At 45.2% G+C, this 14,478-nt stretch overlaps 1 protein-coding gene across 7 annotated transcripts; it reads left to right on the top strand.

The window, feature by feature from the left end:
• Positions 1–2,460: 2,460 nt before the first annotated feature.
• LOC117434236 (tubby-related protein 1-like) lies at positions 2,461–13,026 on the top strand. 7 transcript variants are annotated; one of them, XM_059005112.1, is made up of 14 exons: positions 2,461–2,843; positions 4,434–4,473; positions 6,998–7,121; positions 7,754–7,855; positions 7,999–8,130; positions 8,534–8,668; positions 9,150–9,290; positions 9,642–9,736; positions 10,100–10,267; positions 10,446–10,558; positions 10,751–10,859; positions 10,990–11,088; positions 12,072–12,243; positions 12,473–13,026. In XM_059005112.1, the coding sequence occupies exons 1-14, from the start codon at positions 2,797–2,799 to the stop codon at positions 12,604–12,606; spliced, it is 1,611 nt and encodes a 536-aa protein (XP_058861095.1). In that variant the 5' UTR covers positions 2,461–2,796; the 3' UTR covers positions 12,607–13,026. The 7 variants fall into 7 exon arrangements, with proteins under 7 accessions (XP_058861095.1, XP_033912769.3, XP_058861096.1 ...); XM_034056878.3 differs by having other exon boundaries at positions 2,466–2,843; positions 8,555–8,668; XM_059005113.1 differs by lacking the exons at positions 2,461–2,843; positions 4,434–4,473 and adding an exon at positions 4,771–5,029.
• The last annotated feature ends 1,452 nt before the right edge of the window (positions 13,027–14,478 follow it).

The raw sequence follows: 14,478 nt of genomic DNA, 5'->3' as shown, positions 1-14,478 counted from the left end.
AATGTCACACTTTATATGCCAATTAACTCCCTTTGGTTTTTCTTCACTTAGAAACGCATCATCTTTGCAGTGGATTGTGGGATTGTAGTCCTGGGCAAGGTGCTGTCTCTGATTTTACTCGATAAAAAAAGAACTACAAATCCCAGCTTCCGCAGAGGATCCTGTTTAAAGAAAGGTCACGTTTGTGAAGCAGTTGCATTCGCTAGTTTTGCATTTTCACTGTCAGCTTGCTGCAGTTTATTTGCTTCTTGCAGGCTTTTAAAACACTCAGTGTGGAAGATACTTGCCATTGATTGGCACTAAACTGTAAAGGTGAGGGAAGGGCAGATTTTCTTGTTTTGAAATTGGCACGCTAATAAATGGGTGTGTTTCAATTGATTTAAATACCCTGAACATACGAGTATCTGCACACCCCTACTATAGAAACAGGTAGAAAAAAATACACCACAGGATTGCATTAGAACAATTCTACAGCAAAGGGATGGGCCAGGAGGTCCCTTATCCTCTATCAATGACACAGATCTGCGTCCAGTCGCGTCATGCAGAGCTACACCTACACTAACACACCTTCGCTCAGTAGTTTTAATACGCACCACTCAGAATGACAGCAAACTTCATTCAAAACCAATGTGAAGCTCTAAAATCTTATGGAAACGCAGTCTCCCTGTAAACGCGGGACCCTACACCTTTAAGACTGCAATCGCTCCCCCTCCCCAGATCCCTGTCCTTCCTTAGGCTCCCTGCCAAGGCCTGTGTTGCTTTCAAGGGTTTGTGTTAGCGCCAAAAAAGCTATTAGTCTAGACTGTCTTAATCAGTCACTAATCCGAGCAATTTGCAGTGTTTGAGGTGCCAGTCCGTGCCGCTGCATTCCCTCGTGCAGGAATGACAGCTGTCTCGGGAGTGACAAGACAGAGCAGCTCCCAGCCAGCGTCCCCGGAAAACTGGGGTTGGCCCAGTGTTCAGCCTTCATTTTTTGGCCCTGTCAGAAACAGTACACATTTTTCAATCGTCCCACTTTTGCTATTGTGTTCACATTTTACTGTAGAAGTGTACTCAGCAAGTTAACAGCAGACTCATTTAGTACATTGTGTTAGCACCATTCAGAAATTAAATAAACAATCTTACAGATTATATTTGTTTAATAATTAATAGTCTGTCTTGGACCGTGTCTATTTTTTTTTTTTTTTAATTTATATATATTTTAAATGATATCTGGCTAAAGTTAGTTCCCTCCAAGTTTCCAGTAATACAAAGAAGCTGCAATTAAAAAACAAAACAGGAAAACTGAACTCAAGATCACTAGAAAGATCCATCAACGCCTGTCTCTTCATTTCCAGTTGTCCCCCTGCTTTTAGTACGGTGTTTAGGCAGCAGCACCATCTAGTGGGCTTTCCTAGTAACTGCACCCTTAACCAATACACAGTGTTGTATAAATTAAAATAGCTTTACCTATAAACTGTTTTATTCCTTTTAGAAACATAAATAAATAGATAATCAGATATTCTTTTTGTTGTTATTATTTGGTATGCCTTCTCCTTATCCATGATCTGGGCTGATCACTGCTAATGTAACCCGAGCCAACTCAGATCGCGTTTGCCATGTGACTTCAGTTTAAGTGTTGTTAGAAACTGTGCATTAAAACACAGCTGAAAGAAGCTTAAAGCTGCTCAGCGGGTCCCTCTTAAATACAGAGAACATTCAGCTGATTTGTGTTTTGGACGTAGGCTGGTAAAACAGCAGGCATTCACCCACGGAGGTCTGGGTTCAGATCCAACACATTTCACAAGTGTACCTGGAGAGTAGACATGATTTGGAGAGCTCTACTCGGACCAGCGGGCAGCTGTAAACTCTTCTAGAAAGTTACCAGGTTCTAATAATGAGATACAGATTCAACCTGAACAACAAGGGGAACACATTGGATACCTGTGATATATGTCACCCACACCAAGCTGGTCTTAAAGAGGGGATCAGGACAGAATGGAACATGGAATGAATTCTGTCTGGGTGGGTCTTTCTCTGCCTGACTTACAGAACTGAGGTGCGCTGGAAGATCTATGAGATCTCCAGAAAAAGCAGTGGCACAGATCAAATACTCCTCATATTCCACTCTCCAGACAGCGCACTGGCACAGATCAAAGCCTTCTTTCCCATGAAGCTTGGTTCTAACCCATTGGACTGGACCACTAAAGCAAAAGAACCTGATCCTGACATGACTTCAATAACACCCCAGCAAGTCTGCTGATTAACAAAGGCTGAATCGAGCCACACAGCAGATGTGAACTGAAAAAAAACTCTCAGAAGGATAGCTGGCACTTTCTTCAATCCTCTTAGAGGGGGCCAGGAGGTTAGGTAAGCAGGGGGGGAGGGGGGGCTGTGGGGAGTCGCGTGTCTTTCTAGCTCTGCATTCACTCACAGGAACGAGAGGCTGACCTCTGCATGCAGTTTTATTCGGACAGCATCGGAATCGCAGATAAGAGACTTATGGGATATTAGTGAGAGACTGTGACAGACTCGAGGTGAGAGAGGTGAATGTGGCCAGGCTTTGCTGCTTGAAGCGTTGGGCTTTTTCAGATGTTCCATGTTTTAATTTAGGAGGGGCTTGAGTCAGTGTCGAGGGAGACTATATGAGTCAGACAAGCTAGTATGCACTTCTCCATTGCAGTCATCTTGGGATACCTTCTCAGTGCAGCATCGCTCTTGGACCCTGAAGAAGACCCGCACACTGTGTCTCAGTCAGGGGGAGGTGGTAGCTGTTGGTGAAGTCTGGTTTGAGGTTTGCTGTGGTCCTGCACCCTTATGCCTCTGCAGTCAGATATTCTGCGGGAAGTCTGGACCTCAGACAAGTAAGTAACCGTTCCCTTTTCATGTAAAAGTATTTACATTGCATGGGAGTGCCCGAAAAAAAAAAAAAAAAAAACCTGAGGAAACCAATTCTAGCACTTCTCATAAGCACCCGTGGAATAAAGAGATTTTGGATACAATTAAGGGCTATTATATCATATAGACAGAAGTCAGAATTTAACCATTAGCTAATTGTTACAGTCCAAAGATGTGCATAAAATACATGATTAAATCAGAAATGAAAAAAAAAAATACTCTAATATAAACACCTCACAACCACAAGAGCGCCTGTGCGCCACTGAGAGAGGACAACCAGGGGGCACTGAACTGAATCCCAACCGCTTAAATATACAGAATAAATATACAGGCTTGGTTCCATAACAAACCAGAACAATAGTAATAAATACAAACGCGGTCTTTCCGCCTCAGATCTTGGCATTGCATGCAGTCTTACCAGCGAGGGTGTTCCGTACCTCAACCATAAGGTGGTAACGTGTGTAGAGCAATACACGCACCAAAACACAATTTAACAAAAAATACAAACACAACACCTTACAGCACATGTTTGTATAATAATAATAATAATAATAATAATAATAATAATAATAATAATAATAATAATAATAATAATAATTTGAAGACTTTGAATTTTAAATCAATTAGAAACATTTCACAGTTCCAGCTGCAAAGCCGAAACAGTTTGCAAAAACAAGTTAAAGAAGTAATATTTTCAAAACATTACGATCCGACGGGTCATATTATTCATAACTCGATTTCCTCTAGCGCCTCTCGACTCGAGGCTACGTTTACTCGTGTTTTTTTTTTCCAAATAAGAAAACAAAAACAAAAAATGAAGTTGTAAAGTGTCACACACACCTTTCACTCCAAGATGCTAATGTAAGTCCCTATACGCAGTTTAAACATGTACTTTTTAAAAAAATTAATACATAATAAATGACTGTATTGCCGGCATACAGTAAGGCACAGTCTTTATAAATCGGTGACGAATTAAGTTGCACTCAGTAATTTTACTTATTACAAGTACTGTGTTCACTTGATCAGTTTTGAATTTTTTATAATACTACACGGTGATGTAGTGTCAAAACATACGCGTCTGTTGTAATACAATACTCGAGTTGTGTGAAAGTGCTGATCCAAACTATTTCCGCGCTTGTATCACATTGCACGGCGGTGGCTCGTTACCTTCCAGATCTCCTTTCTGGTTTGTTATTTTCACTCGAGTTTAGTGTCTTCCTGTGTCCATGGCTGGCTCTCTTCATTATTACGCAGTCTTCTGGTCTAAGGACATTGACAACCCCATCTCAGCGGTGCACGCGGAGCCTGTGCGCCGCTTCCCTACGAGGTATCTTACCGAACCGGGTCTGTCCATTCCAAATGTGTTCTGTTTGAGTTCTGACTGAGAGTGCTGCATACGTTTTCTAATCAAACCGGATGGCTTCCCCATCGTTTATTAATAAAAACAAGTTTTGATTCGAAGTGGAAACGGGTGCGAGGTGCCCGTGTTGCGGATTAAGGGAACAGTAAACTGTAGAAACCCTGTTAATAAAACGATATGAATCTTTTTGTTACAGTGACCAGGATGAAGATTGCGCTTCCCAGCTGCACAGACAGGTAGGGATGTTCACTTTGACCAGGTGTGTTAATCACTGAGCAGTGCCTGAGCACTACCGGCAGCATGCTGATCCAAATGATCTCGCTGTCAATCATTTTCTAACTGAAGCCAAGGGTTTTCAATAACCCTGGTCGAGGGAACCAATGATCACTGTGTCCCTGGTCTTATAAGGATCCATACACGTCCCAGAAGATGACTGTCCATGGTTCTACTGTGCATGCGGGTGGATACAACGCCAATGACAACGTTTGTTTTTTTGAGAATTTATCCTTCCACACTAGAACATTGCTCCTGCCCCCACCCCACCCCTCTCTGCTCCGGGTGGTTTGTCCCAAACAGCGTGTCATTTCCCTGCCAGATGGACCTCAGGTAAATCGGATGATCTCCTTTAGCGTTCTGCTGAGGGCTCACTGCTGAGCTCAGCTTTCACAGTACTTCCCTAAGGAGCTGGTTATCTGGTTGTTTTTTATCTGGTCACTATTGGGTTTTCCGTGGATTTTTGAACGCAGGAGGTCCTTGAGTGGATCCCAGTCCCCTGACATGTCTGCAGAGAAGGTAACGTTGTGTACAGGGAGGTGGTCTGCGTGAGGGGTCTCATTGTAATTAGCTAAGCACTGATATGATTGCGTTTGGACTGAGGGAGCTGTTTTACGGTGAGGCTCTGGTAATGCTGGTTGTAATAGACCATGCACAGAAAGTTTGTTTGTACTTGGATAGCTCCCTAAAAAAGGTTTTTGGATTTAGCAGGGTGTTCTATTTCAGAACATCAGGACACGGTAGTTCCAGTCCAGGACTGCATTGCTTAGAGCTGTGACGCAATCGTATCCAAGCAGAAACTTCAGCTGAGAATCACAACCACAGTAAAAATCCACCCAGAAAAAAAATAAAGTACAGTATGGTTTTTAAAAAATAACACTACGACAACATGAAATCAATTCTGTTCTTCTTCTGAGTTTCTTCTGAAAATGAATGGAATGAAACCAGACACAGGAGGTGTGCTAGTGGAGAGTAAAGGTACATATCTACCTTTAAAACTCACCTACAGGTGTTTTCTCAGTAGCGAGCCCATTACGGAAGTCCCATGTATAATATATAAAAAGAGTTTCTAATTTGTGAGATCGTTGCAGGCGAGGTTTTGGTTGTTTGGGCCGCTGTAGCTGTCTGCTGCTCTGCACTGCTGTGTAAATACACAGGAATTCGAGACACTCCATGGAAAGGGTTAGCGACTCTTGTGTTTTCCTTGCTTTTGGGATTGTCACGTGTGACGGTATAATTAGAGACACAAGATTGTCCAGTAATGAGATTAGGAGCTGTGGGTCTAATCCTCTGCTGCTGTATTGCTGTGGAGACCAGGGTGACCTAGTTTCTCTACCAGGATGAAGACTGGGAGGGCTGGGTGCTGTTTATTAGAATCCTGTCTGACTGGCTCTCTCACTGCACAGTGAACATGATCGCTGGCTTCAGTTTTCACAGATCCACCCCAAACGCTTACCATACATCCCTGGACTCCAATAGACCTTTCAGATCGGATAACAGTTGATTTTACACATTTTTAGCATATGGAACGAATATTAATTGCTGTAAAACATATCTAAACATGAAATCTATCTGTCTGTCTGTCTGTGTGTCTGTCTGTCTGTCTCTATCGATCTGTCTGTCTGTCTGTCTGTCTGTCTGTCTGTCTGTCTGTCTGTCTCTCTAACGATCTGTCTGTCTGTCTGTCTGTCTGCCTGTCTGTCTGTCTGTCTGTCTGTCTGTCTGTCTGTCTGTCTCTCTATCAATCTGTCTCTTTTATTATTGCAAAATACAAACAGCCGAATATAAATATACTGAAGATCTGTGATCTTTCTGGCTAGGTTATTACCCCGCGTCCCTTCTCATACCATCATATGCAGACACAATGTAGCATGCCTGCTTATCTGTCTCCTCTTTTATCCAATGCTATCCCTGCTGCTGCTCCTGACGGTAAGATCATGTTGTATTTGACTCTTATTTTACGGCACGTTGTTCTCAGATTGTTTTTCCACGTCTTTATCTTGGATGCTGCTGTAACCCTTTAACCTCCTTCTCCTAGCTTCATAATACAGCTGTAAACGCAAAGCCATCCTGGCAGCTATTAGGAACCCATATAATGTTCTATAGTGTGTGTAGCAGTGTGGATGTGGGGTCCTAGTGCCAGCGTCACAAGACGTCACTCATCATAAGCAATCTCATATATTCTGATGATTCTCTGTTAAATTGGGCGGCCACACCATCTGCATGATCTGAATTGGTTCCTCTCAGCTTACAGCTGGACGAGATAGAGAGACGACCACGATTGCCAGTTCTGATTATGATGCCCGCCTTACTGTGTATAGAGGGGGGGGGGGGGGGTCAGAAGAAATCTTCATAGAGAAAACTAAACAATATACAGCAACATGCTAAGGACGTTGTCCTCCGATATGGAAATGTATGTTTTCAAAGCCTTGGTTATTACTCCTCTAACCCCTCAGCTGTGTTTGTGCAGGATCCGTCCCGGAGTAGAAACCCAAAAAGAAAAAGCAAGAGCCCAGCGTGAAGCAGGCCAACGGCACAGAGAGCAAACCCAGGAAGACAAGGAAGAGCGATGAGCTCCATCCACCAGAGCAGGAGAGTACTGCCACACAGAGTAAGAGTGATACAGCACTCACACAAAGAGTGATACAGCACTGCCACACAGAGTAAGAGTGATACAGCACTGCCACACAGAGTAAGAGTGATACAGCACTCACACAAAGAGTGATACAGCACCGCCACACAGAGTAAGAGTGATACAGCACTCACACAAAGAGTGATACAGCACTGCCACACAGAGTCAGAGTGATACAGCACTCACACAAAGAGTGATACAGCACTCACACAAAGAGTGATACAGCACTGCCACACAGAGTAAGAGTGATACAGCACTCACACAAAGAGTGATACAGCACTGCCACACAGAGTAAGAGTGATACAGCACTGCCACACAGAGTAAGAGCGATACAGCACTGCCACACAGAGTAAGAGTGATACAGCACCTCCACACAGAGTAAGAATACTTACCTACGCTTTACCATGCTTTCACGCTACGTTATTACACGTTGCCGTGCTTTCACTATGGGGCACCTATAAGGGGAATGTAGGTATTTTTGATTAAATCAAACACTACAAACAAGAGAGAACAATCATGGTGTGCTTTCCCTTTTGTTCTTGTGCTGTTTGTTTGTTAAACTGTAAGCAGTGTGTTTTCTCTTCCCTTCTTCTGTGGTTTAACCCTCCTAGATGGAAAGAAAGTAAAGAAAAAGAAACACGACAAAGAAAAGGATGAGCCGGCAGAAAAAGAACCAAAGAAAAAGACTAAAATGATACCCAAAAAGAAGAAAGGTGAGAGGATAAACAAATATATACGGTACGGAAATGTAAACCACACCAGTGGAACCAGTACTCTACATCTGGCACGCCACTGGAACCAGTTCTCTATAATGAATTTCTGAGCCAACGCCTGCTGGTTTTGTTTATTTTTTAAGACTCGGTGGACGATGATGACGGAGATGAGCAGGATGACCCCCCAGAAGAAGCTCCCGCTAAAAAGACGAAAAAGAAAACTCAAAAAGACACGGCCTCCGGAGACGCCGTGGACAAGAAAACCAAAACCAAAGGTGAGTTTGAGGAGCTCTGAGAACATTTCAACCTAGACAAACCTAGACGAAGGGTGCCTGTATGAAAGCTTTTAACAACGTTCATAAAATCACGTCATCACGTCATCACCGAGAGGATTTCTACGTCTTTGTGTACAGTACAGGCGATGTCCCGCCACCAGAGCCGCTGTTTATTAGGCTTTGTTTAACTGTGAGACCGGTTTCCAATGAGTGAATACCTGAGAAGTGTATTCATAAACTTAGAGCCAGATCACATTCCTCGGCTCTGGTCTTCACCTCTCTTCCAGGGGCCCTGTTTCTGGTTTCAAGTGGGTGTCTTGTTTGTAAGTCAGGGGATTGTCACATTGAGCTTCTGCTGTAGTTTATTTCAGTTATATTGCAGCATCAGTAGACGTTTGTAAAGAACATTGTCCCTTTTCTCAAGAGGAGAAAAATGACACAGAAGCCAAAGGGAAGGTGACTAAACCCAAGAAGAAGGAGTCTGCCTCCATGTTCCAGATACACGGGGACAAACCAGAGGCCAAGGGGAAAAAGAAAGGTGTGTCACGAACTGCCTGCGACTCCCAGAGTCCAAACGATTTTCTTTCAGGATTCATTGAAGAGAACTCGTGGGTGTATGAATGCATGTCAATCTAAATTCTGAAACTGAATAAGAAATTGAGTCAAGTTTTACCTGAGAATTTAAATTGAGGGTTAGGGTTAGGGTAGGAGTGGAGGGTGTATGGAATGAGTTAGGGTTAGGGTAGGAGTGGAGGGTGTATGGAATGGGTTAGGGTTAGGGTTAGGGTAGGAGTGGAGGGTGTATGGGATGGGTTAGGGTTAGGGTTAGGGTAGGAGTGGAGGGTGTATGGAATGGGTTGGGGTGCAGGAGTCCTTTCTCTCTCCTGTCCGTTTCATTGTATTTCTTTTCTGTTTTCTCTCCCTGCACCCCACACCCCTACCCACACTCCCACCCACCCACACGCACACACACGCACACACACCCACACACACACACGCACACACCCACCCCACTGCAGAGTCAAAGTCAGAAGGCGAGGAGAGCGGCAGTGACTCCAGACAGAGCAAGACCAAGAAGAAGAGCACAGCAAACACAGCAAACCCCGCCACGATGTTCCAGACAGGGGGCGAGGCCAAAGACAAGAAGGGCAAGAAGAAAGGTGGGTCTGGGGAAGCCTCCGCTAGAGGCTGGGACGCCTGCTCTCTGTGTATCTGGAGCACTGCTAGCACGGTATGTTAATTAAGACATGAATAGAGGGCGCATTGAGTGGGAGAAGAGAGAGCTGTGTTTCCAGGGGAGCAGTCAGGTATGTTTTAACAGTGAGGGAGACTGTTGTCTCTCTGTATGTGCCCTGCAGTTAAGCATGTTTTGGCCTTGTTTTGAGGTCCTGGTTTTTAATGTCAGTTGAATGCTACTTTGAGTTTCTACTGACATTTGTTTATTTCTCATGGTGTCTCCGTGTCTTTGTGTCTCTGTGTCTCCGTGTCTCCGTGTCTCTGTGTCTGCACAGGTCCTGCGAAATCAGAGGAGAACAAAAGCGAGGAGGAAAACGAAGCAGCCCCGAAAAGCACCAAGAAGAAGGGCAAGGGCAAAAAGACCAAAAAAGTGAGTTCTCACCAGCCTTCTGCTGAAAGACAGACTTGAGAAGAATAGTGAATGGTACGCAGAGGTATTTGAGAGATCACAGAGGGGTGTGTCTGTCTGAACCACCAGCGAAGGGTAGTTGAGTCTCATTGGCTGAGCTGTGGGCCACCCCATTGCAACTGCCCATTATTATAGATTCATGTCCTGTAGAACAGTGGAACACTCTATTGTTTGGCACAACTGTATCCATGGCGTTAGAATGGTGTGACATCATAAGAATCATAACTGCTCAGTGTAGCTCCCAAAGTTTGAGGTCTGTACGGACGGCCGTCCAGCCACCACCACTACATATATATATATATTTGAAAGGCTGCGTGTTTACAGGAGGAGCGCCCCCCGTCGCCCGTCATCGAGGTGGACAATCTGGAGGAGTTCGTTCTGGGGCCCGCCCCCCAGGGCGTGACGATCAAGTGCAAGGTCACCCGCGACAAGAAGGGCATGGACCGGGGCCTCTACCCGACCTACTACCTGCACCTCGACAACGACAAGAAGGTGAGGAGTTCACCAGCAAACGTCTCGGGGAGAGGGAGGGGTTTATTATCCAGTTTATAAATCTATAAACTGGGGTGCCAGCGCCTCCTTTTAAATGTGGACTTGGCTTGGGCTGCTAGGTATTGACGCTCACTGTTCCCTACAAGTCTATTGACTCTCTTCTGACTCTCTTCATCAGGTGTTCCTATTGGCTGGGAGGAAACGCAAGAAGAGTAAAACGTCCAATTACCTGATCTCTATAGACCCCACAGACATGTCCCGGGACGGGGAGAACTTCATCGGAAAGTTGAGGTAAAAACAGACGATTCTAACCCGCCCTTGCAGGTGTGATAACATCTTTTCGCTGTATCTTGGAACAACTCATCCAATCATGTGGACACATGTGGTATGAGCAATCCTCAGGTCTTTGTCCGAATTCAGCCCATGGGCTCAAACCTCCACAGTCGCTGCTGAAAATCTGTCAAACATGCATTCTTTTGACAGGTCCAATTTAATGGGGACCAAATTCACTGTGTTCGACAACGGGATCAACCCTGACAGGGCGAACTCTGATTGGTCGAAAGTGCGCCAGGAGCTCTCGGCTATCATTTATGTAAGTAAACTATGTAACAGTAGAAGGAAGGTCTAGAACAGGTTTGATGACAGACAGTGTGGTTTTGTAGCAGCATTTACCTTCCTAAATCATTCAGACATGCCTTTCCTTGCATTGCTTCCTGTTACAGGAGACCAACGTTCTGGGATTTAAAGGCCCTCGCAGGATGACTGTGATCATTCCTGGGATGAACGAGGATAGTGAGCGCGTGCCGATTCGACCCAGGAACGTAGGTGTCTTTTCCGGTCATGAGCCAGAGAGCCTGCCCTGGGTCCTGTTAGTTTAACTGCTGAAACCGAATCAGTCTCCGATTCAATGAGCTCAGATTGCAATACTATCACACCCACCTGGCCCTGGAGTCAGATTCAAATTCAGATTCAAAGTGCTTTATTAGCATGACCAGTTTAGGAGTCCCTGATTAGGACCCTGTGACTGTTTTATCCTCTTACATAGTTATTTTTAATGCAATACCAATTGGAATTCATTAAAAAATTAATCTCATTGTGTTTTATTTTGATCTTGTGGAATTGGGTGGAGTCGAATACAAGATTTCTAAATCTCCCCCAGACCTTTTTTTTTTAATTGTGACGCTGAGAGACGCTGCCACCTAGTGGATAAACTGTGAAATAGCCGATGTAACAAACCTCACAAGGCATGTTAGTTATGTGTGTGTGTGTGTGTATATATATACTGTATATATATATATATATTAACAGGATACATGTTCTGCTCAGAGTCTCCCTTGTGCAGTCTAACCCCTCTTCCTCTCTCTCTCCTCTCTCTCTCTCTCTCTCTCCTCTCCTCGCTCTCTCCTCTCTCTCTCTCTCTGTCTCTCTCTCTCCTCTCCTCACTCTCCCCTCTCTCTCCTCTCTCTCTCTCTCTCTCTCTCTCTCCTCTCCTCGCTCTCCCCTCTCTCTCTCTCTCTCCTCTCCTCGCTCTCCCCTCTCTCTCCTCTCTCTGTCTCTCTCTCTCTCCTCTCCTCGCTCTCCCCTCTCTCTCCTCTCTCTGTCTCTCTCTCTCTCCTCTCCTCGCTCTCTCCTCTCTCTCTCTCTGTCTCTCTCTCTCCTCTCCTCACTCTCCCCTCTCTCTCCTCTCTCTCTCTCTCTCTCTCTCTCCTCTCCTCGCTCTCCCCTCTCTCTCTCTCTCTCCTCTCCTCGCTCTCCCCTCTCTCTCCTCTCTCTGTCTCTCTCTCTCCTCTCCACTCTCTGGCAGGATAACGACGGGCTCCTGATTCGCTACCAGAACAAGAACATGGAGAACCTGATCGAGCTGCACAACAAGACGCCGATGTGGAACGACGAGACGCAGTCCCACGTGCTCAACTTCTCCGGGAGAGTGACGCACGCCTCCGTCAAGAACTTCCAGATCGTGCACAGCAATGACGGTGAGCTTCCCGGCTTCTCTCTGCTATGAGTTACACTGACAGGGAACAGGGTGAACCAGCAGCCCCCACCACGCCCATCGCAAGCAAACGAGTGTTTCAACCGCTGGGCAGACACACTCAGGGGGGATCTAATGCTTATTGCTTTCCAATCCCAGCCTGCTTCCTGGAGTGCAGTTATGGTACGTGGAGTGTCTTCACTCTCTGTCCCTCTCTCTGCTTCCTCCCACAGTGGACTACATTGTGATGCAGTTCGGGCGAGTCGCAGACGATGCCTTTACTCTGGATTTTAATTACCCCCTGTGCGCTGTGCAGGCGTTTGCCATTGCACTGTCCAGCTTCGACGGCAAGCTGGCCTGTGAATAGAGGAGACGAAGGACAGCCACGCCCTCGAGGAAGCGAGACAGCGAGTCGGGACAGGCTGCCCTTTATGTTTGTTTGTTTTTTTAAAAACTTCTAACCAATTCCCCACGTTGGACGTGTCCATGAAAGAGCAAGAAGGATGACAAGCAGGTGAAGGGATGCTGGTGTTTTGACGGCTCGATTACTCAGAGACTGCAATGCATGCGGGAAAAGAAAACCTTCTCCCAGCTAATCCAATTCAAAACTTACATTTACAATACATCAATTAGGAATCCAGATTGTATCTCTGAAATCTATCTTTTTTTTTTTCTTCATTTTTGATATATTTCAAATATATTCTAAACATTAAAAATAGATATCCTTATAATCATGGAAAATGTGTAAACTATGTATGTCTTCCAGAATAAACAGGGATGGTAATTAGATCTGCCTCAATGGCTGTAAATTCTAGTACTGCAGCAGAATAGTTTAGTGCACAGTTTTGAAGCTGCATGTAAAATTGATGACTGCAGCCCCTCGTCCCCACCACCTTGGGTACCCTTTGTTCTCCACAGCGGGGTGCTACCGTGCCTACGAGCAAAAACTGCAGAGAACAAAGCGGCTTTGTGCTTCTTTAAACAGTCCTCAGAGATGCTGTGACAGCGCGCATAGTGTGGGCTGTAAGTTCTTGTTGAAGATTCAGTGGCAGTGGTTCTGTACTCGGGGTCCATGGCAGTGAAGAAGCAGCTCTAGTGGTCTGACAGTGACATGAAGCAGAACTCAATCAGGATGCCACCATAGCTTTTGCAGTGCCCATCTAGTGTTAGCGAAAGTAAGAATGAGGCGATCTTTCAAAAGCAAATGTAACAGAACAAGCCACACGTGAGCAAATTCATCATAGGGTTTTAATGGCTAATACCGCTTTGAGCAAATGTTTTGCAGTGACTTACAGAAGTAAGAGAGACACTTGTGGAAGCAGCGCTGAGCTCTGTCTTGTGCATGGTGAATGTAGGCTGTTTAGCGGGACACGTACTCTGTTGTGAAGGAAACCAGTGGGAGGTGTTGGAATGGTGCCTGTAACTTTTTGGCTGGTCGTCAAGATATTTTTGTACCAGGTGAGAGGTCTGGCTGTCAGGTCAGCGCAGTTACTTTAAAATGGACAGACAGACAGAACGCAGATCCGATCCACACGAATCATACCAGGACCCGGGATGGAGCGATTTACCACTTCACCTCTTGGAATGGTACATGCTATCACATGAGGAAACGTGACTGGAAAATGATATTCATACAGCTTTTAAAGCAATGTCAATCAGAGTTACCCCTAAAAGTAAGTGGGAGATGCAATCCAATCCCAGATATTGTGGAAAGCTCTGTACAGTGCTGGGATTTGAACAAGGAGATGATTAAAGTGTCCTGCAGGGGGAGTCATTGCTGGAGTTTAAGGCGTGTTAACAGAAAGCTGGGTACACTTTGCTTAACTCCTGGGCAGGGTGCCAGCAGTTACCTCATCAGGGCTGGTTTTATGAGAAGGGGAGGGACAGAGCAGGGGTTCGAGTTTAACTCTTCGTGACTCGCTGTGGAATGCTGAGAATTCACCAGCACTCGCAGGAAGCAGCTCCCTATCTGGAACGCAGTTGCACCTGTCCACAGAAACGAACAGGGAGCCCGAGGCTTTTCAACTCAGCCAGCGAGTCTGCGGCTGTGAGTCGACCTCTTCCCCGTTTCTTCTTTCACAGTTTTTATAAAATGGGAATTTTGCCAAGAAGTGACGGACAGAATTTGAATTTGTGTGTCTCTCGTGTCCAACGTGTATCGAATCCTCATTTTAAGATCATTTTATTTTTCAACATTCTTTTTTTTTTAAATGTGAGCCCCCTCTATGAACAATATCAT

The sequence above is a fragment of the Acipenser ruthenus genome, chromosome 30, assembly GCF_902713425.1.
Source record: "Acipenser ruthenus chromosome 30, fAciRut3.2 maternal haplotype, whole genome shotgun sequence".
NCBI lineage: Eukaryota > Metazoa > Chordata > Actinopteri > Acipenseriformes > Acipenseridae > Acipenser > Acipenser ruthenus.
This window is presented reverse-complemented; position numbering and strand designations above follow the sequence as displayed.